General features: G+C 51.0%; 1 protein-coding gene and 1 pseudogene across 1 annotated transcript; both read left to right on the forward strand.

Annotated features, from left to right (window-relative positions):
- Positions 1 to 430: 430 nt before the first annotated feature.
- LOC129557149 (large ribosomal subunit protein uL23 pseudogene) lies at positions 431 to 1,150 on the forward strand (annotated as a pseudogene).
- A 17,455-nt stretch (positions 1,151 to 18,605) lies between these two features.
- Positions 18,606 to 27,588, forward strand: GRHPR (glyoxylate and hydroxypyruvate reductase). Its single transcript, XM_055427069.2, has 9 exons — positions 18,606 to 18,763; positions 20,656 to 20,786; positions 21,151 to 21,223; positions 21,773 to 21,889; positions 22,979 to 23,067; positions 24,084 to 24,188; positions 24,987 to 25,122; positions 25,651 to 25,781; positions 27,313 to 27,588. Exons 1-9 carry the CDS (start codon positions 18,681 to 18,683, stop codon positions 27,432 to 27,434), a joined length of 987 nt encoding a protein of 328 aa, XP_055283044.2. The 5' UTR covers positions 18,606 to 18,680; the 3' UTR covers positions 27,435 to 27,588.

Genomic DNA, 27,588 nt, shown 5'->3' on the forward strand with positions numbered 1-27,588 from the left:
TTGGCCTCATGAGAGGTCCTGTAAAGCGTGAACTGAAGTGGGCCCTCCAGGTGTTCTCTGGATATGACTCAGGTGCCCGCCAGGGACCTCAGCCTGACACCAACACCCCAAAGAGACCACAAGAGAGAAAGTGTCAGGCCAGGAGGGGGTAGGACAAACTTTCTCTGAAGGTTGGGAAGGGTTCTCAGAGGGTTCCCTGGAAGAGGTGGTGTTTGCACCAAAGGAAAAATCAGTCCTACTGAGTGATCAGAGCTGCCCCTGTAGCCAGGACTTCCATTTAGAACCTGGACAGAAGACTTCCTGTAGGAGGTAAGCTCAGACTGATTCCACCCACCCAGAGAGGACAGCCCCCCAACATCTCAGGATCTCTGCGACCCACTGTGTCACAATGCAGTTCATTCATTCATTTGGTTAATATTTATTGAGTATCATGTGCCAGGCACTGCTGTCACACTGGAGATATGTCAGTGAACAAAACAAATCCCTTGCTCCTTTTCACAAAATTGGTGCTGAAGGTAAAAAGGAAGCCCCTGCCCCTCCCAAAGCCAAAGACAAAGTAAAGCCGTTGAAGACTGAGAAAGTGGCGTTGAAAGGTGTCCACAGCCACAGTAGGAAGATCCGGAAGTCACCCACCTTCCGTTGGCCTGAAACACTGTGACTCAGGAGGCAGCCTGAATATTCTCGGAGGAGCGCCCCTAGGAGAAACAAGCTCAACCACACTGCCATCATCAAGTTTCCCCTCGCCACCTCAGCCATGAAGAAAACAGACAACAACACACTTGTGTTCATCGCGGAGGTCAAGGCCAATAAGCATCAGATTAAACAGGCTGTGAAGAAGCTCTGTGACACTGACGTGGCCAAGGTCAACACCCTGATCAGGCCTGATGGAGAGAAGAAGGCGTATGTTCGACTGGCTCCTGACTGTGATGCTTTGGACATTGCCAACAAAATGGGGATCATCTAAACTGAGTCCAGCTGGCTAATTCTAAATACAAAATTTTTATTATTAAGATAAATCCCTGGCTCTTAGAGCTTACATTCTGATGAAGAATAGAGGGAAGCTAGACAGTAAGGAAAAAAATAAGGATATTTCGGGTCGGTAAGGAGTGAGGAGAATAGAGAATGAATGGGGCATGGGTGTGATCAGGGAAGCTGCAAAGAGCCAATTGTTGAATAAGATCAGTGGGAAGAACATTCCACGCATGGGAAACAGCCGGCAGGAGTGCTGGCAGGCAGAGTGTGCATCGTCAAGGGATTCCAGGGAGGCAGCAGAAGGGAGGGAGTGAGGATGGAGGGCATCGCATGGTCCTTAGTGGGCCTGACAGTATTCCTGAGTTCCCCGCAAGGGTAGCAGGGAGCCCTTGGAGGGCTTCTGAGGAGCCATGGCTTGGCCCTGGTTGCCCGTGAGCAGAGACTGGAGCGGGGTGAGGCGAAAATAGGGAGAAGGCCAGGGGACAACTGCAGAGGTGACCGTGGCTTAGGTGGGGTAGAGGCAGCAGAGGAAGAGAAGTCAGATTCTGGCTGTGCTTGACGGTGGAGCCAAGAGGAACTTTTGATGAGCTAGAGTCTACCCCCACTCCCCCAAAGCCCTCCTGGGGCTGCAGGACTGAAAGGCTCCCTGAGACCTCTCTGAACACCACCTGGAAGCCTCCTCCTTCCAAATGTTATTGGGGAAATTAGACCTTAAATGCTTCATTTTTGTGCTTTTTTCCAGAAATCAAATATAATCACTGTAAGAAAAACTCCACCCCCAAGGTGCTGCTCCCTCCGGTGGAGGCAGGGATTAGCTGAGATTTGCAGGACTGTGTTGACTCCCAATTTAGATGCTTTCCATAAATTAATTACAGAGGCAAAGTCGGAAGGGAGGCCTGGGGAGTGGGTCCCGGGGCAGCTCTTCCCTCTTCCTGGAGAGCCAGGCTGCTGCCAGCGCTGCCCTGGCCTGCAGGCTCCAGGAAGATGCTGGAACTCCTGATCTCTGCCTGAAGTTTGCAGCTGTCAGTCCCTGCGGGCTATGCATCGTCCTCTCGGGAAGAGGTCCTGGGAGAACATCGGGCTTTGGGCTTTCTCCTGAGGGTAGTGGGGAGCCAGGGAAGGTGGCAGGCAGGGAGGAGATGGGACCAGATCTGCTTTTTAGAGGCAACCTCTGGCAACTCCAGGAGCCTAGCTTGGAGGAGGGGAGGCTGAGGGCCCGGAGGCCAGGTGGATGGAGAGGGGAAGTGGGGTCATGTAAAGAGATGGGAGTTCCCACTAATAACACACCGCCCTCCCTGGGTTGCCCCTCATCAACATGGCTCTGCCCTCTGGGCCCAGGCCTGATGCCCACCTCACCTGGGGCCTGAAGCTCTTGTTGGCAGAGCCTCTTGGGGCCTAGATCAAGGCCAGTGACTCATTTCTGAAGGTTTTGGGTGAATAAGACAGTTCTACCTCTCACCTAAGCTATTTGTCCCTCCTCGTCACAGTTCAGGGTTTTGGCCGCAAACAGTGGCAAATGGGAGAGGGATTTCCGGAGGTGGTTTATGGGACTTCTGCTGAAATAGTTGAGTGTACTTCACCTGCAGCCTGCAGGGGGATGAGCCATCCCTCCAGCTCCACCCTCTTTCTTGTTTCAGTCACTTAGTCATGTTGACTCTCTGGACTGTAGCCCACCAGGCTCCTCTGTCCATGGGATTCTCCAGGCAGGAATACTAGAGTGGGTAGCCATTCCCTTCTCCAGGGATTCTTCCCAACCCAGGGATTGAACCCAGGTCTCCCGCATTGCAGGTGGATTCTTTATCATCTGAGCCACCAGGGATATAGTTAACGCTCTTCCTTGGCTTGTCCTAACCATGGCCACTCTGGCCTTCCAGCAGTATGCCTGAGCTCCTCTCTGGTGGCCCCCTCAAGCTCTTTTCCTCAGCAGGAGGAACACCTGGGCAAGGACAGGGTAGGATCCAAGCCTTTTGTGAGACCTCAGGACCCAGCTGGGGGGACACTTGATAAACATCTTCTCAGTGAGGGAACCCCTGCAAGGGTGGACACCATCCCCATTTTTCAAACAGGAATACTGAGGGTCAGCAGGCAACAGTGACCTGCCTAGGCCAGAACCTGCACATCCTGTTCCACATCACAGGGCAAGGCTACACCTCCTCCTCCAGGAAGCTGAACTCAAGTCTCTTTGGATGGTACAGACTGATGGTTGCAGGGAACATGGAAGCCCAGCCCCCTTGCCTGGGCTTTTGAGAACCCTGACATGTAACTTACACTCCAGGGCCCCCTTGGATCAGACTGAAGTTACCTTCTTCAAGAGGAGACCAGAAATGGCACCATGTATGATGAATAGGGAAGCCTGGCATGCTGCAGTCCATGGGGTCGCAAAGAGTCTGACACGACTGAGGGACTGAACTGAACTGAACTGATCTTCTCCTTCCTCCCCACCTCCACCCCTCCTGGATCCCAGTCTTTTCCAGGCTTATTCTGGGAGTACTTCCTGGATAAATCACTTGCATTGGAATCCTCAGCTAAGAGCCTGCTTAAGAGCCCTGCCACACCCACAGTCCAGTCTGCATGTGGAGTTTTGCTGCCCCCGACCTTGCAGCTGCCCTGGGCCTCCGCGACTCCATCTGTATAAAGGTGGTGCCCGGCTCCAGTCCTGTGTGAGCACTGCTGCTCTTCTGGTCCTGGATCCCTGCCTCCCAACCCTCCCCCACCCCTTGCCACAACTGAACTCAGTCATCAAGGAAAGAGGAGCCCTCCTCATGTAAGAATGAACAGTTCTCAGCTCACAGAACCAAGTATTCGGGCTGTTACAGCTCATTACTAAACCCCAGCCATGTCCTGAGAAAGATTACAGAAACGGCTCTGGTAGAAATCCCCAGCAGAAATAACCTGCCACAGGGAGCCCTGCAAATCTGTGGTCATTCCCCAGCTCATCTCCACTCAAGCACATTAGGTGTTTGCAAGTCAGTGTGCCCACAGCATCTGAGGGATGGTGCCTGCTTTTGGGTCCACGTGTAGGACTTGGCGGGCTTCCCTGGTGGTTCAGATGATAAAGAATCCGCCTGTAATGCAGGAGACCCAGGTTCGATCCCTGGGTTGGGAAGATCCACTGGAGAAGGGAATGGCAACCCACTCCAGTATTCTTGCCTGGAGAATGCCATGGACAGAGGAGGCTGGCGGGCTATGGTCCATGGGGTCACAAAGAGTCAGACACGACTGAGTGACTCACACACACATACACAGAGGACTTTGTACAGCTGCTGGGGGGCTTCAAGCCAGATTGTCCAATGGAGGGAACCTGAGTCTGGGCAGCAAAAGGCCCAGGTTGGTCAGCACTCTGCTTGGAGCCTGCTGGTGGCCCAAACAGATCACCGTCCCCTACTGACCCTCAGTTTGAAAAATGGGGATGGTGTCCACCCTTGCAGGGGTTCCCTCATTCATGGGGAAGATGTTTATTGAGTGTCCCCCCTGGCTGGGTCCTGAAGTCTTACAAAAGGCTTGGATCCTACCCTGTCCTTGCCCTGGTGTTCCTCCTGGTTTGCAGGGACAATGGGCAGAGGAGGAGAATGATGCAGGTCAGAGGGAGAAGTGGAGTCTGTTGGGCAGAGTCAAGTTAGCACATAGAGGGTCTGGCTGGTGGCTTGGGTCAGAGGAGTCGTGGGTGTTGTGGTCAAATGCTGTGGTGTCACTCTGTCTTGGGTTTGAGAGCAACTTATGATCTTGGGCGAGTCCTTCTGCCTCTCTGAGCTAAGTTTTCTTGAGAAATCCTAACAGTGCCACTGTCAGGCCTGTGTGGTGGTAAAGTTTACATTTTTTCAAATCTGACATAGAGCTGAGCTCAGTGTGGATGGAAGTGACTTCCCTATACTGAGTCCCCCAGCCTGGGGTCCCCTGCTCCCCAGAAGAGCAGGCCGAGAGACTGAGAAAGGGGCAGGAGGATTCCTTTGCTGGGAGCAGAGCCACAGCAGGGCTGAAAGTCTAGGGGTGATCAAGGTTTGCTGAGAGAGCTGGGTCACCCCCGTCCCTCCCTGTGCTCTGGTGAGTCCAGTCCCTGGAAAGCCTGTGGGGCAGGTCCTGCTAAGCCTCCCTCCCTTTTCCCCAGCCTGCGGCTCCACACACTCACCTCATCTCCCAGACACACCTCACTGGGAGCTGAAACTCAAACACATTATCCAAGGGCCTGGGCTGGTCAAGGGGGCCTAAATGGGCCTTTTGCTTCCTCTCTGCCCAGGGCTCAGGTCCATATAGCCATATCAGCTTCTAGCGATCAGATGCAAACCCACGCAGAGGCCAAGATGGAAGCCACACTGAGCCTAGCTTGGTGTGTTTCATCAGGGGACTTCTTGGCCTCAGTTTCCATATCTGTATAATGGGCAAGTAAGAGATCTCTGAGATCCTTTCACCAGTCGTTAGAGCCATTGTACCCTCTGGCCCAGAGAGGTAAAGGGAGCCCAGACTAGAACCCAGGCATCCTGCCCCCAGACCAGGGCTCTAGGACCATGAGCGTGAGCAGAGGGAGGCTCCCAGGTGCTGTCAGGCCTTGAGATGACGTGGAGGAGCTAACTGCCCAGGCCTCTGGGTGTCTGGAACCCCAGCTCCTAGCTTCCTTCATATGCCCCATCATCACACACCCACAAATCAGGGGTAGGCACTCCCCTCAGGGAGGAAAGGATCAGATGATCTCAATTCAGTTCTGCCCTTTATCAGCTGTGTGACCTTGGACAAGTCATTTCACCCATCTAGGCCTCAGTTTCCTTGTATGTAAAGTGGGGGTACTAAAATCTGCCTCACTGGACTCTGCAGAGATTAAATGATCTCGTGCATATGAAATGCCTGGCATGGATCAAACACCAAGTGGAAGTTTCCTTTCCCTGGGGCCTCTTCCCTTCCTCCTGTATCATTTGGCTCACCTTCCACTTCCCATCTCAGCTGCTTGTACTTCTCTTCCCCTTGGCACACGCCCAAGCTTTCCAGCCTCTAGACCCCTCCTCATGCTATTCTTTCTACCAGGATTGCCTTTCCTCCCTCTCATTCCCACCATTCTCAATCTTATTGCTTTCGTTGTTCAGTTCAAATGCTGCCTCCTCCAGGAAGGCTCTCCTCCGAGGAGCTCTGTACCAGTAGACAAGAACACAGATACAGCGGCATCAGAAGGGACAGATCTCTGCCTGTAGTGGCTTTGGGTACCTCCTGCTTGGGTCAGTCACACATGTTGGAGCATTGGTCTCCCCTGCCCCGCAGTACACAAAAGTGTCCACTAGGTGGTGATAGAATGACAAAGTCGCCGAGGAGATGCACAAGAAGGGAGGCCAACAAGGCACCACCAGTGTCATTCATTCATTTCTTCCACAAATATTTCTGAACACCTGCCATGTGCAAGACTGCAGGATGACAGTGGCAAACAGAGCAGCGAAGTCCTTGCTCTAGAGGAGCTTATGTTCCTGTGACAGGGTGAGAGAGAAGAAACACAAAAAATAAGGAAATAAAGCAAGAAAAACCAGGATGGGGTGAAGGCTGTACAAAAAACACTGGGACCCACTTGTGTTCAGACTTTTGAATGAGCATTTCTTCAGTGAACAGCAGGATCTGTAATCAGAGCATCACTTAGGGTCTCCAAGTGGCTGAGCTGGAACATTCCCCACCCCACAGTGTGCTCTTGGAACCAGCAGCATCTCTTGAATCTTACAGGAAATGCAGCTTCCTAGGTCAACCCTACATCTACCGAATCAGAATCTGCATTTTAACAAGATCCCCAGGTAATTCATATGCACATTACAGTGAGAAGCTCTGCTCCAGCCAGAGGTCAGGGGGTGACCTGCAGCCAGGGGCCAAATCTGGCCACCTATTTTTGTACAATGCCCAGGCAAGAATGAGTCTTGCTTAAAAAAATGAAATCTAGGAATTTTATGACACAAGAAAATTATATGTACAGTACTTCAAATTTCAGTGTTCATATGTAAAGTTGTATTAGCACACAGCCATGCCCATTTGCTGACGTGTTGTGTGTGGTGGCTTTCAGGCTATGATGGCCACAGCTGAGTAATGCAACAGTAATGTATGGCCCACAGAGTCTAAAATATTTACAACTGGGCCCTTTGCAGAAAAATTTTGCCTATCTCTGCTCTAGTTCATCTCCTTGAAGAATCAGGGCCCAGAGAGGGGCAGTATCTTGTCAGAGCTCATAGGAGCCCCATTTATATTTCCATTTTCCATGTAAGGTCTTGTTTGCACAGCCTCTGGTTTGGGCAGTTGAATTGCCTTTGTCTTTTCTGGATTTGGAGTGATAACCTCACTGGAAAAGGTTCATGACTGATTTATGATATAATAAAGACATTTCAATGAAATTCCCATTTCAGATGAAGCTGGTTTGGAGCCCAGAATGAGATGTGGGTGCCCATGGAAACTGGGTTCTTTTTAGTAGAGTGTGCATGACTGGTATGAGCCTTTTGTTGAGAAGGTAGGGAACCCTGGGCTCCTGAGAAAAGGAGAGGGCTTCAGGGGTCAGCGCAGGGAGCTGGAAGGAGACTTTCCAGCCATAACCCACACGCAGAGTGAGGGGCTCTGACCCTTCGGGTGCTCTGAGGCTTTGGGACAGGCCAGCAGTTGAGACTTATCTCAAGTCACCAAGTACTTGCCTGCTGCGTCTCCAGTAGGGGTCTTGCAAGGGTGTGGGTACTGAGAGGGCACAGCAGAGAGGACTGTGGTCAAGGTCTGGACTCTGGGCAAGGAAGCAGCTCTCCCTGACTCTGCTGCATCCATGAGTCCCACTGTCCTCGTGCTTGAGGGCAAAGCTCAGCCTGCTGCAACCCCTCCCTACTCAGACCAGCTGCCCAGAGCAGCTTGCAGCTCCCCTTTGGGGCCCGTGCTTCCCACATCAGGACCTTTGCTCCTGCTAGAGCCGGCCAATGACCGCAGTGCCCTCCCTCTGTCCCCAGTTGCCTCACCAAATCCTCCCCATGATTCAGGGCCCCGCTCAAAGTCTGCTCCTAAAAAAAACTTTCTGGTTTCTCCCAAGTTAGTTTCTCTGCCTCCTTCAGCACCTTGAACCTTTCTCAAAATTAGGAACACCATTTCTCGATCTCATCTCAGCTACTGGTTGGGGAACAGAGGGAATAAGAGCACAAGCCACAGTCATATGTACTTAGATTTAAACATCATCTCATCCACTTATTAGCTGTGAATGCTTGGGCAAGTTTCTTAACATTTCTGAAACTGTTTCCTCATCTGCGAAATGTGAATAATAACAGCATCCACCACAGAGGGTTGCTGTGAAAATTAAATGAGATAATACATGTAAAGAACAGCCATGGACTCACAGCTGGCACTCAGTAAATGTTAGCTCTCACGGTATGTTGGAATAATATTATTACTAGTTGTTTGTTGAATAAACAGATGAGTGGCATTGATTCTGAATCAGAGAGCTGATCAGCACCCATGGACACCTGCGCTGCACCCAATACTGGTGGGCACTTTTCTTTTTTTAGATTATTTATTTTTTATTTATTTTTATTGGAGGCTAATTATTTTACAATATTATATTGGTTGGTTTTGCCATACATTGACATGAATCCGCCCCAGGTGTACATAAGTTCCCCCTCCTGAACCCCGCTCCCACCTCCCTCCTCCCCTTATCCTCCCTCTGGGTCATCCCTGCACACCAGCCCCGAGCATCCTGTAATATGCATCAACCCTGAACTGGTGATTCGTTTCACATATGATAGTATACATGTTTCAATGCCATTCTCCCAAACCATCCCACCCTCACCCTCTCCCACAGAGTCCCAAAGACTTCTGTATACATCTGTGTCTCTTTTGTTGTCTCGGATACAGGGTTATCATTTCTATCTTTCTAAATTCCATATATATGCGTTAGTATATTGTATTGGTGTTTTTCTTTCTGGCTTACTTCACTCTGTATAATAGGCTCTAGTTTCATCCACCTCATTAGAGCTGGTTCAAATGGATTCTTTTTAATGGCTGAGTAATACTAACTGCAATACTTTGGCCACCTCATGCAACGAGTTGACTCACTGGAAAAGACTCTGATGCTGGGAAAGGTTGGGGGCGGGAGGAGAAGGGGACGACCGAGAATGAGATGGCTGGATGGCATCACCGACTCTGTGGACATGAGTTTGAGTGAACTCCGGGAGTTGGTGATGGACAGGGAGGCCTGGCGTGCTGTGATTCATGGGGTCGCGGAGAGTTGGACATGACTGAGCGACTGAACTGAACTGAACTGAACTGAATACTCCATTGTGTATATGTACCAAAGCTTTCTTATCCATTCATCTGCAGATGGATATCTAGGTTGCTTCCATGTCCAGGCTATTATAAACAGTGCTGCAATGAACACTGGAGTAGATGTGTCTCTTTCACTTCTGGTTTCCTCGGTGTGTATGCCCAGGAGTGTGATTGCTGGATCATATGGCAGATCTATTTCCAGTTTTTTGAGGAATCTCCACACTGTTCTCCATAGTGGCTGTACTAGTTTGCATTCCCACCAACAGTGTAAGAGGGTTCCCTTCTCTCCACACCCTCTCCAGCATTTATTGCATGTAGACTTTTGGATAGCAGCCATTCTGACTGGTGTGAAATGGTATCTCATTGTGGTTTTGATTTGCATTTCTCTGATTATGAGGGATGTTGAGTATTTTTCATGTGTTTGTTAGCCATCTGTATGTCTTCTTTGGAGAAATGTCTGTTTAGTTCTTTGGCCCATTTTTTGATTGGGTCATTTATTTTTCTGGTATTGAGTTGCAGGAGCTGCTTGTATATTTTGGAGATTAATCCTTTATCAGTTGCTTCATTTGCTATTATTTTCTCCCATTCTGAAGGCTGTCTTTTCACCTTGCTTATAGTTTCCTTTGCTGTGCAGAAGCTTTTGATTTTAATTAGGTCCCATTTGTTTATTTTTGCTTTTATTTCCAATATTCTGGGAGGTGGGTCTTGGAGGATCCTGCTGTGATTTATGTCAGAGAGTGTTTTGCCTATGTTCTCCTCTAGGAGTTTTATAGTTTCTGGTCTTACATTTAGCTCTCTAATCCATTTTGAGTTTATTTTGGTGTATGGTGTTAGGAAGTATTCTAGTTTCATTCTTTTACAAGTGGCTGACCAGTTTTCCCAGCACCACTTGTTAAAGAGACTGTCTTTTCTCCATTTTATATTCTTGCCTCCTTTGTCAAAGATAAGGTGTCCATAGGTGCGTGGATTTATCTCTGGGCTTTCTATTTTGTTCCAGTGATCTATATTTCTGTCTTTATGCCAGTACCATACTGTCTTGATGACTGTGGCTTTGTAGTAGAGCCTGAAGTCCGGCAGGTTAATTCCCCCAGTTCCATTTTTCTTCCTCAAGATTGCTTTGGCTATTCAAGGTTTTTTGTAATTCATACAAATTGTGAGATTATTTGTTCTAGTTCTGTGAAAAATATCGTTGATAGCTTGATAGGGATTGCATTGAATGTATAAATTACTTTGGGTAGTATACTCATTTTTACAATATTTATTCTTCCAATCCACGAACATGGTATATTTCTCCATCTATTAGTGTCCTCTTTGATTACTTTCACTCGTGTTTTATGCTGCTGCTGCTAAGTCACTTCAGTTGTATCCGACTCTGTGCAACCCCATAGATGGTAGCCCACCAGGCTCCGCCGTCTCTGGGATTCTCCAGGCAAGAACACTGGAGTGGGCTGCCATTTCCTTCTCCATGGTAGGCATTTTTCTATATGGTGCCTCTTGCAGACCTTTGCTGTGGCCTCTAAGGCAGCCACTCTCCCTGCCTCCCAGCCTGCAGCTGTCCCCGTGCTGTTTGACATTCAGGTGTCTCTGGGAAGCATGCTGAGCTGTGTCACTCTATGCCTGAGTGGGTGTGGGGAGGGCTAGGTTACAAGGTCAGCCCTGGGGTCCTACAGTGGGACTCCAGCCCAGAGGGCCAAGGCTGGACTCTAACCATGGCTGGGGGGAACAGTGGAGGAGAGAGGGAGGCACACCCCCAGGTCAGCTGGGCAGGGCTCAGGAGGGGTACTGGGTTGGCTCAGGCCCTTAAAGTTCCAGGTTCCAGAAGGCAGGAATAGGGACCAGCCTCAGAAATTGGGCAGAAGTCAGATGTCCAGAACAGAGGCCCAAGGGCCAAGTAGACCCCTCAACCAGGCTGACCTGATCCAAGACCCCTGAGCTCTCTGCATCCCCTGACCAAGGGTAGGAGGGTTCCAGGGCTGGAGCAGGGGAAGGGGCTGCAGGGGGCACATGCCACAGCTGTGGGGAGTGAAGCCCCTGAGGACAGGGAGGCAGACAGTGGACATGGACATGGATGGGGCCCATTTTCTTCCGCTGGCCAAAGAATGAGGATGAACTTTGGTCTAATTTATCAGCATTTCCTGTCCACCTCCGAGGCCCAGGCCCTGGGTTCAGCACATACCAACCACCATGACAGGGAATGACTGTCCCCATTCTGTGGTTTGGAAACCAAAGATCAGACAGAAGCGCTTTGCCTGATGCCACCTGGCCAGTATGTGGCCAAGGCAGATCTTGTGAGCCAGGCTTGTTCTCACAGAGCCTCACACAAAGGCCCGACTCTCTGCTTCTAGGCCCTCAAGGGTGTCCTCACCCACTCTTGGGTACGAGACTGCATAACGTGACCACAAACCTAGTGGTTTCCAGCAACAACACCCCTTGACTATCTCAGAGATGACCAGTCACATAAAACTAGATAGAAAGTTCCACAGAGCAGGAGATCCAATTTAGAAGTAGACCCTAAAAGACCCACATTTAGTATACGATATAAAAAGATGGTTTATTTCATAAAAGGTGTTGAACAATTTGCTAGCTATCTGAAAAAAAATCATGGATCAAAACTTCAGTAAAAAATTAAACTGCAAAGGTACCAAGCCTAGAAAGCATTATACACACACACATGTATATATATATGTGTATACATATATATAAAACCCCATGTGAAAAAGATTTTTTGTGAAAAGGCAACTTTAAAACATAGCCCCCCATGTCTTCCATACTCTTCCCATCAAGAAGTGGCGTCTCTGTCACCTCGTGATTCTGGGCTCAGCGACCATGTGGCCAAGAGAATATGATAGAAGTGAGGCAGTGCCATTTCCAGGCTCAGGCCTTAAGTGCCTGAGAGCTCCCTGTTCTATCTCTTGGAATGGCCCAGGCTCCAGGCTGTGAGAACGTGCAGGCCACAGGCCGGGGGCCCTGCAGAGGGCCCAACTGGTGGCCAGCCTCGACAGCCAGACACTTGAGTGAGGAAACCTTCAGCTGCCTGCAGCCCAGCCACCATCCAACTTCTCAGCAAAAAGCAGCCTGAACGAGACTCTCTTACTGAGCCCAGCCAACCTCCAAAACCATCAGAGATAATAAGGGAATGACTGTTGTTGCTTTAACCCACTATGTTTTGAGATAATGTATTATGCAGCAATAGATACACTGTGATACACGTTTTGTGACAAAACCTAGAAGCCACAAGAATAAAAATGTCTTCATTAAAAATAATTAACAAAATCACATGACAAAAAAAAACTGGGGGAAAGACCATATTTGCAACTCATTATAGACAAAGGGCTAATTTCCTAATGTACAAATAGTACCTACAAATCACTAAGGCAAAGATGCCCAGCTCAACTGAGTAGGCAAAGAATATCCATAGATAGTTTATGGAAAAGGAAATGGCTCTTAAATGTATGAAAACTGCTTAAGTTGGCTCAAAAGAGAACTGTAAATTAAAATTACAATAAGATACCATTAAAAATAATAATACGCTGAAGAAATATGTGCTTTCATATATTACTGATAGGAACATAAATTGAACAACTCTGAAAAGCATTTTATCAGTATCTATCAGAATTTACAGCGCACATATTTTTTGACCCAGCACTTCTGCTTCTAGGAATTTATCTTACAGATGTATTTCAGTTCAGCTCAGTTCATTCGCTCAGTCGTGTCCGACTCTGAGACCCCATGAATCACAGCACGCCAGGCCTCCCTGTCCATCACCAACTCCCGGAGTTCACCCAAACTCATGTCCATCGAGTCGGTGATGCCATCCAGACATCTCATTCTCTGTCGTCCCCGTCTCCTCCCGCCCCCAATCCCTCCCAGCATCAGGGTCTTTTCCAGTGAGTCAACTCTTCGCATGAGTTGGCCAAAGTATTGGAGTTTCAGCCTCAGCATCAGTCCTTCCAATGAACACCCAGGACTGATCTCCTTTAGGATGGACTGGTTGGATCTCCTTGCAGTCCAAGGGACTCTCAAGAGTCTTCTCCAACACCACAGTTCAAAAGCATCAATTCTTCAGTGATCAGCTTTCTTCACAGTCCAACTCTCACATCTATATGTGACCACTGGAAAAACCATAGCCTTGACTAGACGGACCTTTCTTGGCAAAGTAATATCTCTGCTTTGTAATATGCTATCTAGGTTGGTCATAACTTTCCTTCCAAGGAGTAAGCATCTTTTAATTTCATGGCTACAATCACCATCTGCAGTGATTTTGGAGCCCAAAAAAATAAAGTCTGACACTGTTTCCACTGTTTCAGTTCAGTTCAGTCGCCCAGTCGTGTCCGACTCTCCGCGACCCCGTGAATCACAGCACGCCAGGCCTCCCTGTCCATCACCAACTCCCGGAGTTCACTCAAACTCATGTCCACAGAGTCAGTGATGCCATCCAGCCATCTCATTCTCTGTTGTACCCTTCTCCTCCCGCCCCCAACCTTTCCCAGCATCAGAGTCTTTTCCAGTGAGTCAACTCGTCGCATGAGGTAGCCAAAGTATTGCAGTTTCAGCTTTAGCATCAGTCCTTCCAATGAACACCCAGGATTGATATCCTTTAGAATGGACTGGTTAGATCTCCTTGCAGTCCAAGGGACTCTCAAGAGTCTTCTCCAGCACCACAGTTCAAAAACATCAATTCTTCGGTGATCAGCTCTCTTCACAGTCCAGCTCTCACATCCATACATGACCACGGGAGAAACCACAGCCTTGACTAGACGGACCTTTGTTGGCAAAGTAACGTCTTTGCTTTTTAATATTACCCACCCACAAAATGACCTTTGTGAAAGGTTCTTTGTGGTGGTAAAGATGGGAAGCATCCTAAATGTCCATTAGGAGAGGACTGTTCATTGAGGTTCACTTCTACAGTGAAATAGTCCACATCCATAAAAAGAATGAAGCGCCTCTATGTGTCCGGATTCGCAACAATCTCTAAGATACACTGTTCAGTGAAAACAAACGGCGTGAGGCAGAGGGTATTTGCTACCATTTATCTGAAAACTATATGCATATTATTGTATGTATTAAACATCTCTGGAAAGATGTGACTGCCTCTGTGGAGATGATCTGAGTGGTGGGGGACAGGGTAGGAATAGGCAGTTTTCACGTTATACCCTGTGTACCTTTGGGGATTTGTATCTTGCATTTATTGAGTTAGCCAAAATGTTTGTTTGGGTTTTCCTGTAAGAGGTTATGGAAAAACCCAAATGAAATTTTTTGCCAACCCAGTATTCTCTATTCCAAAACTAAAGAAAAATACTCATTTAAAAATAGTACTTGAATAACTGGCTAATCCTTTGGAAAAACATTAAGGAGAACCCCCCTCAAACTGTAAACACAAAATGTTCCAAATGTATTCAAGATTCAAATGCAAAAGTGAATTTATAAAAGTTCTACGAAAACTTCCTTTCTTACTGTCATTTTGAACTTTTGCATGTCCCAAATTTCCATCCCCCTGCTGAAGCTGTTGCCCTGACCCCCAGACCCTCAATACCCTCAGTACCCTCAGGCCCTGATACCTCACCCAGGTATCTCCCAGGCTGTTGGAACTTACCAAGGGCTCCATGAATCTTCAGTTCAGTTCAGTCGCTCAGTCGTGTCCGACTCTTTGCGACCCCATGAATCACAGCACGCCAGACCTCCCTGTCCATCACCGACTCCCGGAGTTCACTCAAACGCATGTCCATCGAGTTGGTGATGCCATCCATCCATCTCATTCTCCGTCGTCCCCTTCCCCTTCCGCCCCCAATCTTTCCCAGCATCAGAGTCTTTTCCAGTGAGTCAACTCATCGCATGAGGTGGCCAAATAGTTTCAGCTTTAGCGTCAGTCCTTCCAATGAACAGCCAGGATTGATCTCCTTTAGAATGGACTGGTTGGATCTCCTTGCAGTCCAAGGGACTCTCAAGAGTCTTCTCCAGCACCACAGTTCAAAAGCATCAATTCTTCGGCACTCAGCTTTCTTCACAGTCCAACTCTCACATCCATACATGACCATGCGAAAAACCATAGCCTTGACTAGATGGACCTTTGTTGGCAAAGTAATGTCTCTGCTTTTTAATATACTATCAAGGTTGGTCATAACTTTCCTTCCAAGGAGTAAGCGTCTTTTAATTTCCTGGCTGCAATCAGCATCTGATTTTGGAGCCCAAAAAAATAAAGTCTGACACTGTTTCCACTGTTTCCCCATCTATTTCCTATGAAGTGATGGGACCAGATGCCATGATCTTTGTTTTCTGAATGTTGAGCTTCAAGCCAGCCTTTTCACTCTACTCTTTCACTTTCATCAAGAGGCTTTTTAGTTCCTCTTCACTTTCTGCCATAAGGGTGGTGTCATCTGCATATCTGAGGTTATTGATATTTCTCCCGGAAATCTTGATTCCAGCTTGTGCTTCTTCCAGCCCAGCGTTCCTCATGATGTACTCTGCGTGTAAGTTAAATAAGCAGGGTGACAAGATACAGCCTTGATGTACTCCTTTTCCTATTTGGAACCAATCTGTTGTTCCATGTCCAGTTCTAACTGTTGCTTCCTGACCTGCATACAGGTTTCTCAAGAGGCAGGTCAGGTGGTCTGGGACTCCCATCTCTTTCAGAATGTTCCACAGTTTATTGTGATCCACACAGTATCTTAGCTCTTGTCAGTTTGAAGCCTGGGAGAAAGAGAGCAGTGCAGAGTGAGCTCAGTCAGTGAAGGCTCTGCTTGCCGAATGTCTTCCTGGGGGAGGGTGCCTCCTGAATCCTGAATGATGGAGGAGGGTTTAACAGCTGAAGTTAGTGCACTAGGTGAAGAGGACAAACAGGGGTGCAGGGAAACTTGACTCTGAGGAGTGAATTCACCACTTCCATGGTCCTGAGGGGCTTCCCTGGTGGCTCAGTGTAAAGAATCCACCTGCCAATGCAGGAGACATGGGTTCGATCCTAGGTGGGGAAGACTCCCTGGAGAAGGAAATGGCATCCCACGCCAGTGTTCTTGCCTGAGAAATCCCATGGACAGGGGAGCCTGGTGAGCTATGGTCCACGGGGTCACAGGAGTCGGATACGACTGAACAACTAAACAACAACAACAACCCATGAAGCTCAGGTCAGGTAAGCCCTGATCCCTCTCCAGTTCTGATCCATCCTCTCCCAATTACTTCATCTCATGCGCCCTCAGTTGGCTCCATCCCCTGGCTCCCTAACCACCACCCAGTAACCCTTACTGAGCACCAGCTGGGTACTTTGCCTTGGAGGAGGAGCCCATTAACATGTCACAGCCCCTCCTGCCTCTGGTGGACAGACTTGGCCAGTGTCCTTGCCTGTCCTGGTGTGAGGGAGGAGCTGGACCCACGTATCACCACTGATTAACAGATGATAGAGACACAAGGCCAGAAGCCCTGGTCTGAGGAAAGAAAAACACCTTGTTTCAATGTTTGAGGTATTTCATAAATTGTCCTCGAGGTGACCTCACACTGCAGATAGCAGTCTGTGGGTAAGACATTGATATGTTACTTACAGAAGGAGATGGCAGGACAGAGCACGGTCCAGGGACCCAGGTGACCCAAGGATCCAGCTCTGGCCACTTTAGCAACTTCTGTGTGAACTCAGGCTGGAGATGTCACCTCTCTGGGCCTGTCTCTCCTTCCTGTCTGGGCCTTGAGGAGGCAGGTTGGATTCAGATTAACATCCACAGAGAAGAAACCAACAGGTAGGGCTTTTGCCTTCTAGGAGCTCCCAAGCCTGGGAGCAAGTATGTGAACAGCCTGTGGTGGAGATGAAGCCGGCAGAGCTGAGGGACAGGTCTGGGCCCCTCTCACTTGTTTACTCAGCGTTTGCACCTCTGACCAGCTGCTATTGCTGGGGTATGGGTTTCCTTGAGTGTGTTACTATTTATTAAGCACTCGTGACATGTGTTACCTTGTATGGTTAGGCCATTCACGGTGGCTATTGTCTTGTTCTCTGTATCTCCTGCTGCATATCTGGTCCCCGCTTCACTCACATGACTGTCCAATCCTCTTAATTAGAGGGCTTAATTAGTCCCTGGTAACTGATGAGCCCACCTGATGCCAATTCCCTCCTGATGCCAATTCCCTCCTGATGCCAATTCCCTCCTGTAAATGATAGCCTTCTCCCTCGGGTAGTAAAGACTGTTGCAATGTCCTGCCAGCATGTTTGGCAAGGTGTGGCTCCAGGACCCTTTGTGTATGATCCCCTGACAAATAAACCACTGATGTCTCTGTCTCCAGGCTCTTCAGTTTCGAAGCTGGACAACTACAAGGCTTGCAGGCCTGAGTGGTGCAGCCCAACATACCTGTTGTTTGTAAGTACTGTACACGGTTATCCTCCCAATAAGCCATGAGGGAGGTAAGTACTATTACACCTATTTTACAGATGAGGAAACTGAGGTGTGTAGAAGGTTAAGACTTGTCCTTAGTGGGTCACAGAGCTGCGATTTAAACCCAGGCAATCTGGCTCCAGAGCCTGAACTCCTCACCTCTCTCATGGCCTTGGTGCTTGGTGACTATCAAACATGGCCCAGGGCCCATGCAAGTGTTGCCTGCTTAATAATCACAATAGCCCTCAAAGGTAAGTACTCATCACCCCATCTTGAAGCTGAAGAAACAGCCTTAGGAAGAGGATGTGAACCGGCCAAGACTACACTGCTGGTAAGTGACAGAGCTAGGAGTCAGACCCTGTCCACTTGACTGCAATCCCAGGCTCTGCCCATGACCCCATATGATCCCGCATGGCTCCAGCAGCTTGGCCCTAACCCCATGCCTGACCTGCTTCCGGCCAGTCAGCAGGTGTCCAGCAAACTGGGTAGCTTTCAACTGTGGGCTTCCTATGGGAAATTGCACCAAGTATTAAGGAGGTCATTCTGGGATTCAGACTGCCCTGGTCCAGGCTCCTGTGTTTGCACAATAGGCCAGGCTCAGAGTCCAGTCTGTGTGGCTAAAGATAGCTGCCTGGAACATTGTGACCATGATGGAAGAGACCTAGAGAAGATGGTCAAGGGACAGCAGACCCTGGGAATGAGGATAACCCTTGACCACACCCTTCTCCCCCAGCACAGGCATCATACTCACAACCGTAGGCACCTTTACAGGCACCCACACACATTCACACAGGACTCTCCCGTGGCTGCCCCTTTACCCATCCCAACCCCTAAGACCGACCGGAGGCTCTGAGGCAGTGAGTCCTCAGAGGTAGGCCGTGGGAGCCAAGGGCACGAGCCTACCACCAGCTCCAGAGCCAGTCTATTTCATTAAGGCTTGATCACACTAACACAGAAACGCACAAGGCGCACACTCGGAGCCCGAGTCTCCCCGCCCCCCCGCTCCGGAGCCAATCCACACCCTCGCCCCGCCTGCTCCTGCTCCGCCCCTCCCGAGGCCCCGCCCCCTTCCCGGCCCGCCCGGTCTGGGCCCAATATCCGGCGGCTGCGGGGTCAATGAGGCCAGTGAGACTCATGAAGGTGTTCATCACACGCCGGATTCCCCCCGAGGGCAGCGCTGCGCTCGCCCGGGCCGCAGAGTAAGAGCCCGGCGCCCCCGGACCTCTCCGTGCGCCGAGTCCCCTCCCTCCGGGCGCGCGTTCGGCGGGTGGCGTCGCGGGAAGGGGTTGCGGAGCCCGGGGCACCGCTCCTAGACCTCCGGCAGCCTGCACGTGGGGTGACTCAGCATCTCCGGGCGGGCCGGGGGGCGGCCTCCCGCCACCCACTCCTTTTTGGTGGGGCGGACACAGCGGTCCGTGGGGCCAGAGAGAACTAGGATCCTGCGCTTGGGCCTTCGCCCAACTTTCGAACCCGTGCCTGGCTGGAACGGTCTTGGAGTTTGGGGAACCTTAGAGAAAGTGCTCAGGGGCCAAGCTTTCTCCAGGCCCGTTGCTGTGCTGCTGGGACCCGCAGTTCCCGTGGCACTTGCAGTGGGGTTGGGGTGAAGGCTGGAGCCTTCCCCAGTCGTGGGCGTGGGGAGAGGGGAGACTGCTCATGTCACAAGGTCCAGGCTGTTAATCCTTTACCCTCTGAGGTCTCTTGGACGGGTCAGGGGCCTTGGCAGTCACTGGTCTGTTCCCTCTGGACGGTTAGCAGGGGGCCTCTGCTAGCACTTCTTAAACTGAACTCTGCATCTTGCCAGGTGCTTCTTATAAGTAAACTCTTAATTCTTCAACGCTGTGAAATCAGTGCTGTGATTCGCACTTTACAGAGAAACTGGGAGAGGTACAGTACCTTCACCAGCCTCTATAGGTGGCACAGCTGGGATTAGAAGTCTGCTCTGCGGCAGTCTGAGCACTGCAGTATGCAGGTTTTCACTTCCATGTCAGGCGAGGAGAAGGTGGACCCAGCCTTTGAAACAAGTGCCAGGAGAAAATGAAATTTGTTTCTTTTATTCAGTGCAATAAAACTTTTGCCGAAGACTTGCCGTGTACTGGGCATTGAGGGGGAGAGGGGAAGGCAAAGACAACAAGAACACTAGTAGCCGTGCTCACACTGCTGAGCGCTGGGCCACTGTCCAGGAAAGGAGGCTGAGAAGAGGCCGGTGCCTGGGCAGGGAGTTCTGGAAAGTGCCAGCAGCTCTGTGTCTTGCACATGTAGATTTTCCATACGTTTTGGCTGCACTGAATTAAATGTCATGGGCCGGAGGTTGGGCAGCACTGCTGGTAAACATGCCTGGGGCCCCCCAGCCACTCTGGAAGTGCCCCCTGAAACTCCTCCATGTTGAACCCCTTTGGTCTTGTCCATGGCTCAGATGGTAAAGAATCCGCCTGCAATGCGGGAGACCTGGGTCCGATCTCTGGATTGGGAAGATCCCCTGGAGGAGGGCATGGCAACCCACTCCAGTCTTCTTGTGTGGAGAATCCCCATGGACTGAAGAGCCTGGTGGGCTACAGTCCCTGGGGTCACAAACAGTCAGACACGATTGAGCGACTAAGCAGAGCACAGCACATGTACAAAGTTAAGAACAAGAGTTACTCCTTTCATGGACTCACAGAAGATGTGCAACTGGATAAGGAATCCAGGCCTGGTTGCTGGCAGGACCCCCCACTTGGCCTTCCCAGTTGGCAGCCTGGCCCAGGAGCTTGCTGCCTGTGAGGCCTCCTGTGGGGGTAAGAAAGCTCTGCTTGTGTTGAGCTGAGAATGGTCCCCCTGACTTTCTCCTTTCAGCTTAGGCCCTTTTCAGTCCTTGTTGGAGAACTGTGCTCTGTGACAGCCTTCACCCTTCAGCCACCCTCTCAGGACAATTCTGAGGCTGCCCACACCTAACCTTGACTCCCCTCAGCCAGCCCCAGGCAGCTTGAGGCCAGGGCAAGCAGAAAACAATGTTTCGCACTCTGACAGGGTCTGTAGATGTGGTTGGAGGGCTTCTGGGGCCTGTGGGCACCTGTGGGGCTTCCCCACTTCTGAATGGTCTTCCCTTTGTCTTCAGCTGTGAGGTGGAGCAGTGGGATTCTGATGAGCCCATCCCCAGAGAGGACCTGGAACAGAGAATGGCTGGGGCCCATGGCCTGCTCTGCCTCCTCTCGGACCGCATAGACAAGAAGCTCCTGGACGCTGCAGGTGTGTGCGCTGTGCAGGCCTGGGGAGGGTTCCCAGGGTGTCTTGGTCCGCTGCTGCTGGTTCCCAAGCAGGTCTTTAGTGATTTCAGCGGGCTCTGAGGGAGTTCACTGTGGTCCTAGACCACAGCTCCATGTGGCACACACTTTGCCCCTCTCTGCTGTCTGTGAGTCCCCGGAGGGAGGCTTTAAGAGGGCAGAGACCATGGTGTGGAGGAGAGCCAGGGCCCTGGGCCCTTGTCCAGCTCTGTTCAGGCTTGGTTTATGACCTTTAGCAGGGCGCTCCCTTTTCTGGATGCGTCTATATATGTGGGAATGCCTTGAATCCCTTGAGGAAAGATACAAATAATGCTTTTTCTGCCCAACAGGAGCTAATCTCAAAGTCATTAGCACAATGTCCGTGGGTGTCGACCACTTGGCTTTGGATGAAATCAAGAAGCGGTAAGTGCAACTTGGGTTCTGGAGTAAAGGGTGACTAGCAGAGAAAAAGAGGAGCTGAGTATCTATTTGTTTTTTCTTCATACCCCTTGACCATTTGGTGAAAATGTAAGGTAGCCAATGATAAAATCTGCCCACGTGTGCACAGGTCAGTTAAGATAAGTCTGAGCAGTCAGAGACAGTGGGTAACAATGTCCAGGTAATATCCTTGCTCATTCATTTTTTTTTCTTGACCCTCACATCAACCCCTTCAAGTAGAAAAGGCAAGTATTATTATTTCCCTCTTTAGATGAGGAAATTCAGAAAGATTAAGTAATCATAGTTACTGGAGCTTCACACATTGGAGCCTGATTTTCCATCTAATATTCTTCTCAAAACGGGAGATGGTCAAAGAGGGGATTGAGGGCTGGCCATTCCTGGGGGCCCACTTACAGCTCTGAGCTTCCCAACAGGCAGTGCAGAAGGAGCAAAGCTGCATCCCAGCAGTGTCCCAGCAGTAGAAATCGGGAAGGTGCTTGAAACCATTGTTACCACCAGCTCTTTGGTTCGTAGTGGGATCCGTGTGGGCTACACTCCAGGCGTCCTGACAGATGCCACGGCCGAGCTCGCCGTCTCCCTGCTGCTTACCACTTGTCGCCGGTTGCCGGAGGCCATTGAGGAGGTGAAGAAGTGAGTGAGTGCTCAGCTCAGCACTTGAACCCTCAGTGCTGCCCCCTGGCCCAGAGGTGATGCCGTCCCCAGCTAATGAGGGAGACGGACCCAGGCAAGATGCTAAAGTGCACAGCAGAGCTGAAACAAACAGGGCATGAAGGGAAATTGTGGGGGTGCAGTGTAGGTCAGGGAAGGCTTTGCAGAAGAAGTAGCTGAGTAGCTGGTGGGCATCCTCAAAGGGCCCTGTCCACCATTATGTGGATCCAAAAGACTCTGAAGACTGAAGCTTGTTTCATGTTGCTGTAGATACACTGACGTGTTTGATACAGGTGCCACCCCAGATGTTGTTGAGTGTGTTATGTAGAATAGAGCATATATACTTTACCCCCTTTCTAAAATCTGAAAATTAAAAAAATTTAACTTGGGAGTTTCAAATCGAGATGTGGGCTGTATATCCAGAATTGGGGAAAGCCCTCAAGGTGGGGGGCACTGACCCGAGCAAAGCCCAGGAGACATGCGGATGCAGGCGCTCAGAGAATGTGGACCGGGAGAGGGTCTTCGTGGTGGGGGTGTCGCGGGGCGAGGCTGCGTGGGACTGAGTAGACACAGCGCTGAGTGTCCCTCCCACCCTCCTGCCCAGGGGGTTGGCCCCTTCATCGGAGGCAACTCAAGATAGACTGTGTTGCCCTGTCAGTCCAGGGCAGCAGGGGTGGGCCTATGTTTTCCCTGGAGCACTGAGAACACTGGTTTTGGAATCCCACATTCCAGGTTTGCAACCTGCTGCTCTGCCCTGGCTGTGTGACCTCACACAAGTCGCCCTTTCTGATCTCAGCTTCCCTGTCTGCAGAAAGGGAGGAGAACCTGTAAGAAACCTTGCAGCCCTCAGATTCTGTGTCCTCAATTGCTTTAAAAGAATCGTCATTCCCACTGCTTATCCGCAGTGCCAATTGGCTATAGGTGTAACTTGTGGTCCCCTGCATCCTTAACTGAAGGGTGGGGCCTGTCCCTTGGACCCCAGCCCTTGCCTGGGAGTGTGGGGTCTGTGCAGCAGCCCTCATCTTTGCCCAAAGCCAGGGCCTCTCAGCCGCCCCTCCTCTGTCCCCGCAGCGGTGGCTGGACCTCATGGAAACCCCTGTGGATGTGTGGCCACGGCCTTTCACAGAGCACCGTCGGCATCGTTGGCCTGGGGCGCATAGGTGAGGCTCCATCTACCCGTTTGGCTTCCTGGCTCACATGTCTTAGTTAGAATCTCCAGCACCCCATGTCTGGATGTTGACAATCCTTCTTTGGGAAGGATCGCCATACCTGTGTGCAGTAGGGATATCTCCAGTGAGAAGACACAGCATTGTAAAAGATAGGCCAAAAAATAAAATGAGTTCCTTAAGAAGTCACTAGGTGATAGATATGAGTTGTAAGAGCCAGGGTTCTTTATAGCTCCGTACAGAGCAGATGAAGCAGTGATGGCTGAGGGGTTGGGGAGCCCTGCTCCCCGAGGCCTGGTTTCCAGAAGGCATTTGACTCCTGAAGCCTTAACACAGAAACTAGAGGGTCCAGTGGACAGAGCTTACCTGTGATGAATGAGGCAGGGCAGAGGTATTTTTCTTTCAGTGGCCCCAGCACTGGAGAAGTCTGGCATCCTGCCTGGAGAGGCGAGGGTGAGGGTAGGAAGTGGGCGTAACTTGTCTAGCTAGCTGGCAGCCCTGCCTCCGACACTAGGGAGTTGCTTGGAGGAACCCAGCAGCTGTGGTGCATGTTCTGAGTCAGAAAACCCAGCTGCCCAAGCCCATCTTGGCAGCAGTGTATGTGGAAAGGTGTTAGAGGTGGGGCAAGTTGGCAGTGCCATCAAAAAGTCATTTGGGGTCTGCGGCTGCATTAACAGAAGCAGAGGATCCAGAGGAGGCAGGGGACCACGTGGTCAGACCTTTCTTGGGCTGCCAGGGAAGGTTAGAAAGTGGCCCTCAAGATGGCCAGAACCACGTGAGGACAGCACAGGCCAGTCACAGCCACACAGGAGCTGTGGTCCCTAAAGGATGGACCCCTGAGCTGAGGGCAGTGTGGGGTGGTGGGGGCCGGGTGCACTGTGGCAGGATTAGTTACCATAGGAAAGGACCTTGCCCTCAGCCCTTCCCCCAGGGGCTCCCTGGGCACTGTTCCCACCCTCGCCCTCTGAGGGCTTGGGAACAAGCGCTGACTCTCGACTCCTTGTCACCAGGCCAGGCCATAGCTCGGCGTCTGAAACCATTCGGTGTTCAGAGATTCCTATACACAGGGCGCCAGCCCAGGCCTCAGGAAGCAGCGGAATTCCAGGCAGAGTTTGGTAAGTAAAACCTGGATTTCCACAGGGGCCCCTTCTGCTTGGCTGGGTGGTTCTCCATGCTTGCTGTAATGGCAGCACTTTGGGGCAGGATGCAGGAGCTCCACAAGGCCTGTGATGTCCCTCAGGCTTTATCTGACTGCCCTGCCCTGCATACAGAGGCCCATTCGGGGAGCGCAGGGACTCAGCCAGGCGACACCGAGTCCCCTCTGTATCAGAGAGACTCCAGGTCTCCTGTCCTGCAAGGTCCCTTCTCACTGTTGTCCGTGTACACAGAGCAGTAGGGATGGTGATAACGTGTAATGAATTGGTACCTGTAAGGATGACACATGTGAGGAACTGCTGGGACTTTCGCTCCTAATTTCCGTAATAACCTGCTGAGCCCTGACCATCAGCCTTGCATCTGGGTGAATCCAGTCCCCTGGCAGGTGCACAGCTTGGTGAGCAGAAGGCAAGCTGGATTTCAGCCACTCCACCCTGTTGGCACATTGGGCCTTCAAAGAGGTGAAAGCAGTGTGGCCTAGATCCCCGCTGTGTGACCCTGAATAAGCTTCTGCTCCTCTCTGGCCTCAATTTCCCCACCTTTAGAGCAGGGGGCTGACTGAAGTATGTAACACACCAGGATCCAATGAGTGGCCATTGACTGTGCAGTTATCAGAGTTGTCCAGGTGGAGACGATGCCTTCAGGAACCATCTTGGGAGTTTCCATTATGGGAGGAGGGAGGGAGGGGTCAGGTTGCCCACCCTCTTTCTGTCCTTAACCCGGGACACAGCACCTGATGGAGCCCTGCACTCCCCCAGTGTCCACCCCTGAGCTGGCCGCTGAGTCTGATTTCATCGTTGTGGCCTGCTCCTTAACACCGGCGACCAGGGGGCTCTGCAACAAGGACTTTTTCCAGTGGATGAAGAAAACAGCTGTGTTTATCAACATTAGCAGGTATCCTGGGTCACCAGGCAAGCCTGGAGAGGGACTGCCCCTGCTGTTGTGATCCCCATGGGATGTCGATGAGACTCAGGCTGAGTCTACTGCTCTCCATAAACCAACCAACCACTCAACTCAGAAGGACAGTAAGGGCCCCAGAGCACGTCCCAGCTGCTCAGAGCAGGGCCTGGTCTGGTTCCCAGCAATACCTTGACCTTGCTCAGGAAGTGAAGGCACCATGGCAGCAAATTAGGTAATTTTGTTCCTCTAACCACAAACGGTTGGACTTGACAGTCTTTACAGCCTATTAGAGGCCAGCCTTCATGGCCCTGAGCCTGGGTTTGTCTGTGTGAGTCAGTGAGCTTGAACTCACACACTTCTGGAAAGACAGACCCAAAACATAGGTTGTCTTGGGTCCTCAAGAATGTCCGCAGGGTGCCTCTAGTCCACTAAGCATGTTATGGGAGCAGACCTTCCATCTCAGCCACTCCAATCCCTTCTTAGTTATTAATAGTGCTTCAGGACATCCACTGTCATTCCCAGGGGAGAAGTGGTAGACCAGGACGACCTGTACCAGGCCCTGGTCAGCGGTCAGATTGCAGCTGCCGGACTGGACGTGACGACCCCAGAACCACTGCCTACTAACCACCCTCTCCTGACCCTGAAGAACTGTGGTAAGAACCGTCCTTTGCCAGTAACACTTTCCCCGGCAGTGGTTCTTTCCCATCGTGGCTGATGAAACCAAGTGGCAGTTCTCCCAAACACTCGGGTTGGGCACCATGCCCCTCAGAGCCACAAGCCACAGCCATCAGAGGCAGGAGGCACAGATCCAAAGGCCCTCCCTCAGTCTTCTAAGTTTTAACCACCCCATCCTCTCTAGCTCAGTTGGTAAAGAATCCACCTGCAATGCAGGAGACTTCGGTTTGATTCCTGGGTCGGGAACATCCACTGGAGAAAGGGATAGGCTATCCACTCCAGTATTGTTGGGCTTCCCTTTTGGCTCAGCTAGTAGAGAATCCTCCTGCAATGCGGGAGACCTCGGTTGGGAGGATGCCCCAGAGAAGTTAAAGGGTACCCACTCCAGTATTCTGGCCTGGAGAATTCCATGGACTCTATAGTCCACGGGGTTGCAAAGAGTTGGACACGACTGAACGACTTTCACTTCACTTCACTCCTCTCCCCCATCCCCTAGCCCCAGGGGAAGTTTGGCATTGCTCCCTCTGTGATACCTTAGTGCAGTGGTTCTCAACTTTTATGTTATCAGTCACCCGGAGGGGCTGACCAAATACACCGTGCCAGGCCCCCACGGGCATCTGCCTCATCAGGCCTCGGGTGGGGCCTGACAGTGTGTCTAACGTCAGCGGGTGGCTGCTACTCAGCCTGGGAGTGCAGTGAGAAGCACTTAGAGTTCCTCTTTAGCGTCCTCAGTTACTGCTAACAATTCCGTGCTGAGTTGACAATTCTTTATATTATGTTCTCTCTATTCAGGTAGCTGGTTTGGTTTCTGTCTCCAGACTAAGACATAACTGTTAGGGCCGTAGGCCGTCTGGGCCGATCCTGCCCTTTGCTCACCCTCTGGAATGGAAAACCAAAGAGAAGGCCTGTAGCTGCCTTCCCCGCCTTGAATGCTCCTGTTTTCACAGCCCTTGGAGGCACTACCATCCCCACCCTGTGCCTGTGTGAAGGGAGCACTGGCTGTGACGGCCAGGCTGTTGCCCAGAGCTGGGAAAACTGTCCCATTCCTGAGGCCTGGCACTCAGTGCAGTGTCCTGGGGACTGCTTTCAAAAGGCCCTTTCTGGGGACTATTGACCTCACTTGCTCTGCAGTGGGGTCAGAGGGCACTGGGCTGTCCAGCCTCTCATCTGGTTATTTTGGGAGATCAGAGGCCTGGGGGCCTTCAGGGAGGGGCCCATGGTGTGGACCAGCAGGTAAACTGGCACCTAATGTCACTGTCTGGTATCTGAAGGGCGGGTCTAGAGAGGCTCTGGGACCCCTTCTGGCCCTGACACTCGTGTTCAGGATGCATATTTGTCACCCTTGAGTCTGGGTTTGGTGGCCCCGGGGAGAGGAGTGCTTTGAGACAGGAGGGAAGGCAAATTGAGAAGTGAAGGGGGTTCTCCTTATTCTTTTTCCTGGCAAACCCTAGCCCGAGGTAAGGCTCTTGAACCACTCTTCTCATTTCCCGTCCTTCCTCTCCTTTCCAGTCATCCTGCCCCACATTGGCAGTGCCACCCACAGAACCCGAAACATCATGTCTGTGTTGGCAGCTGACAACCTGCTGGCTGGCCTGCGAGGGGAGCCGATGCCCAGTGAACTCAAGCTGTAACCACACAGGGACTCGGGGCCAGAGGAAAAAGTCTGAAATGTACCCATTCTGCAGAGGGAAGACTGGTACTAACAGATGTGCTGCACTTTTGAGGTTGGAAGCATCCTAGCCCCAAGTGTGTAATTCTATTAAATAATTCTTGGAGACGTCTGGG

Source organism: Moschus berezovskii, chromosome 7 (genome assembly GCF_049115385.1).
Source record: "Moschus berezovskii isolate FMDL1 chromosome 7, NW_MosBer_1.0, whole genome shotgun sequence".
Taxonomy (NCBI): Eukaryota; Metazoa; Chordata; class Mammalia; order Artiodactyla; family Moschidae; genus Moschus; species Moschus berezovskii.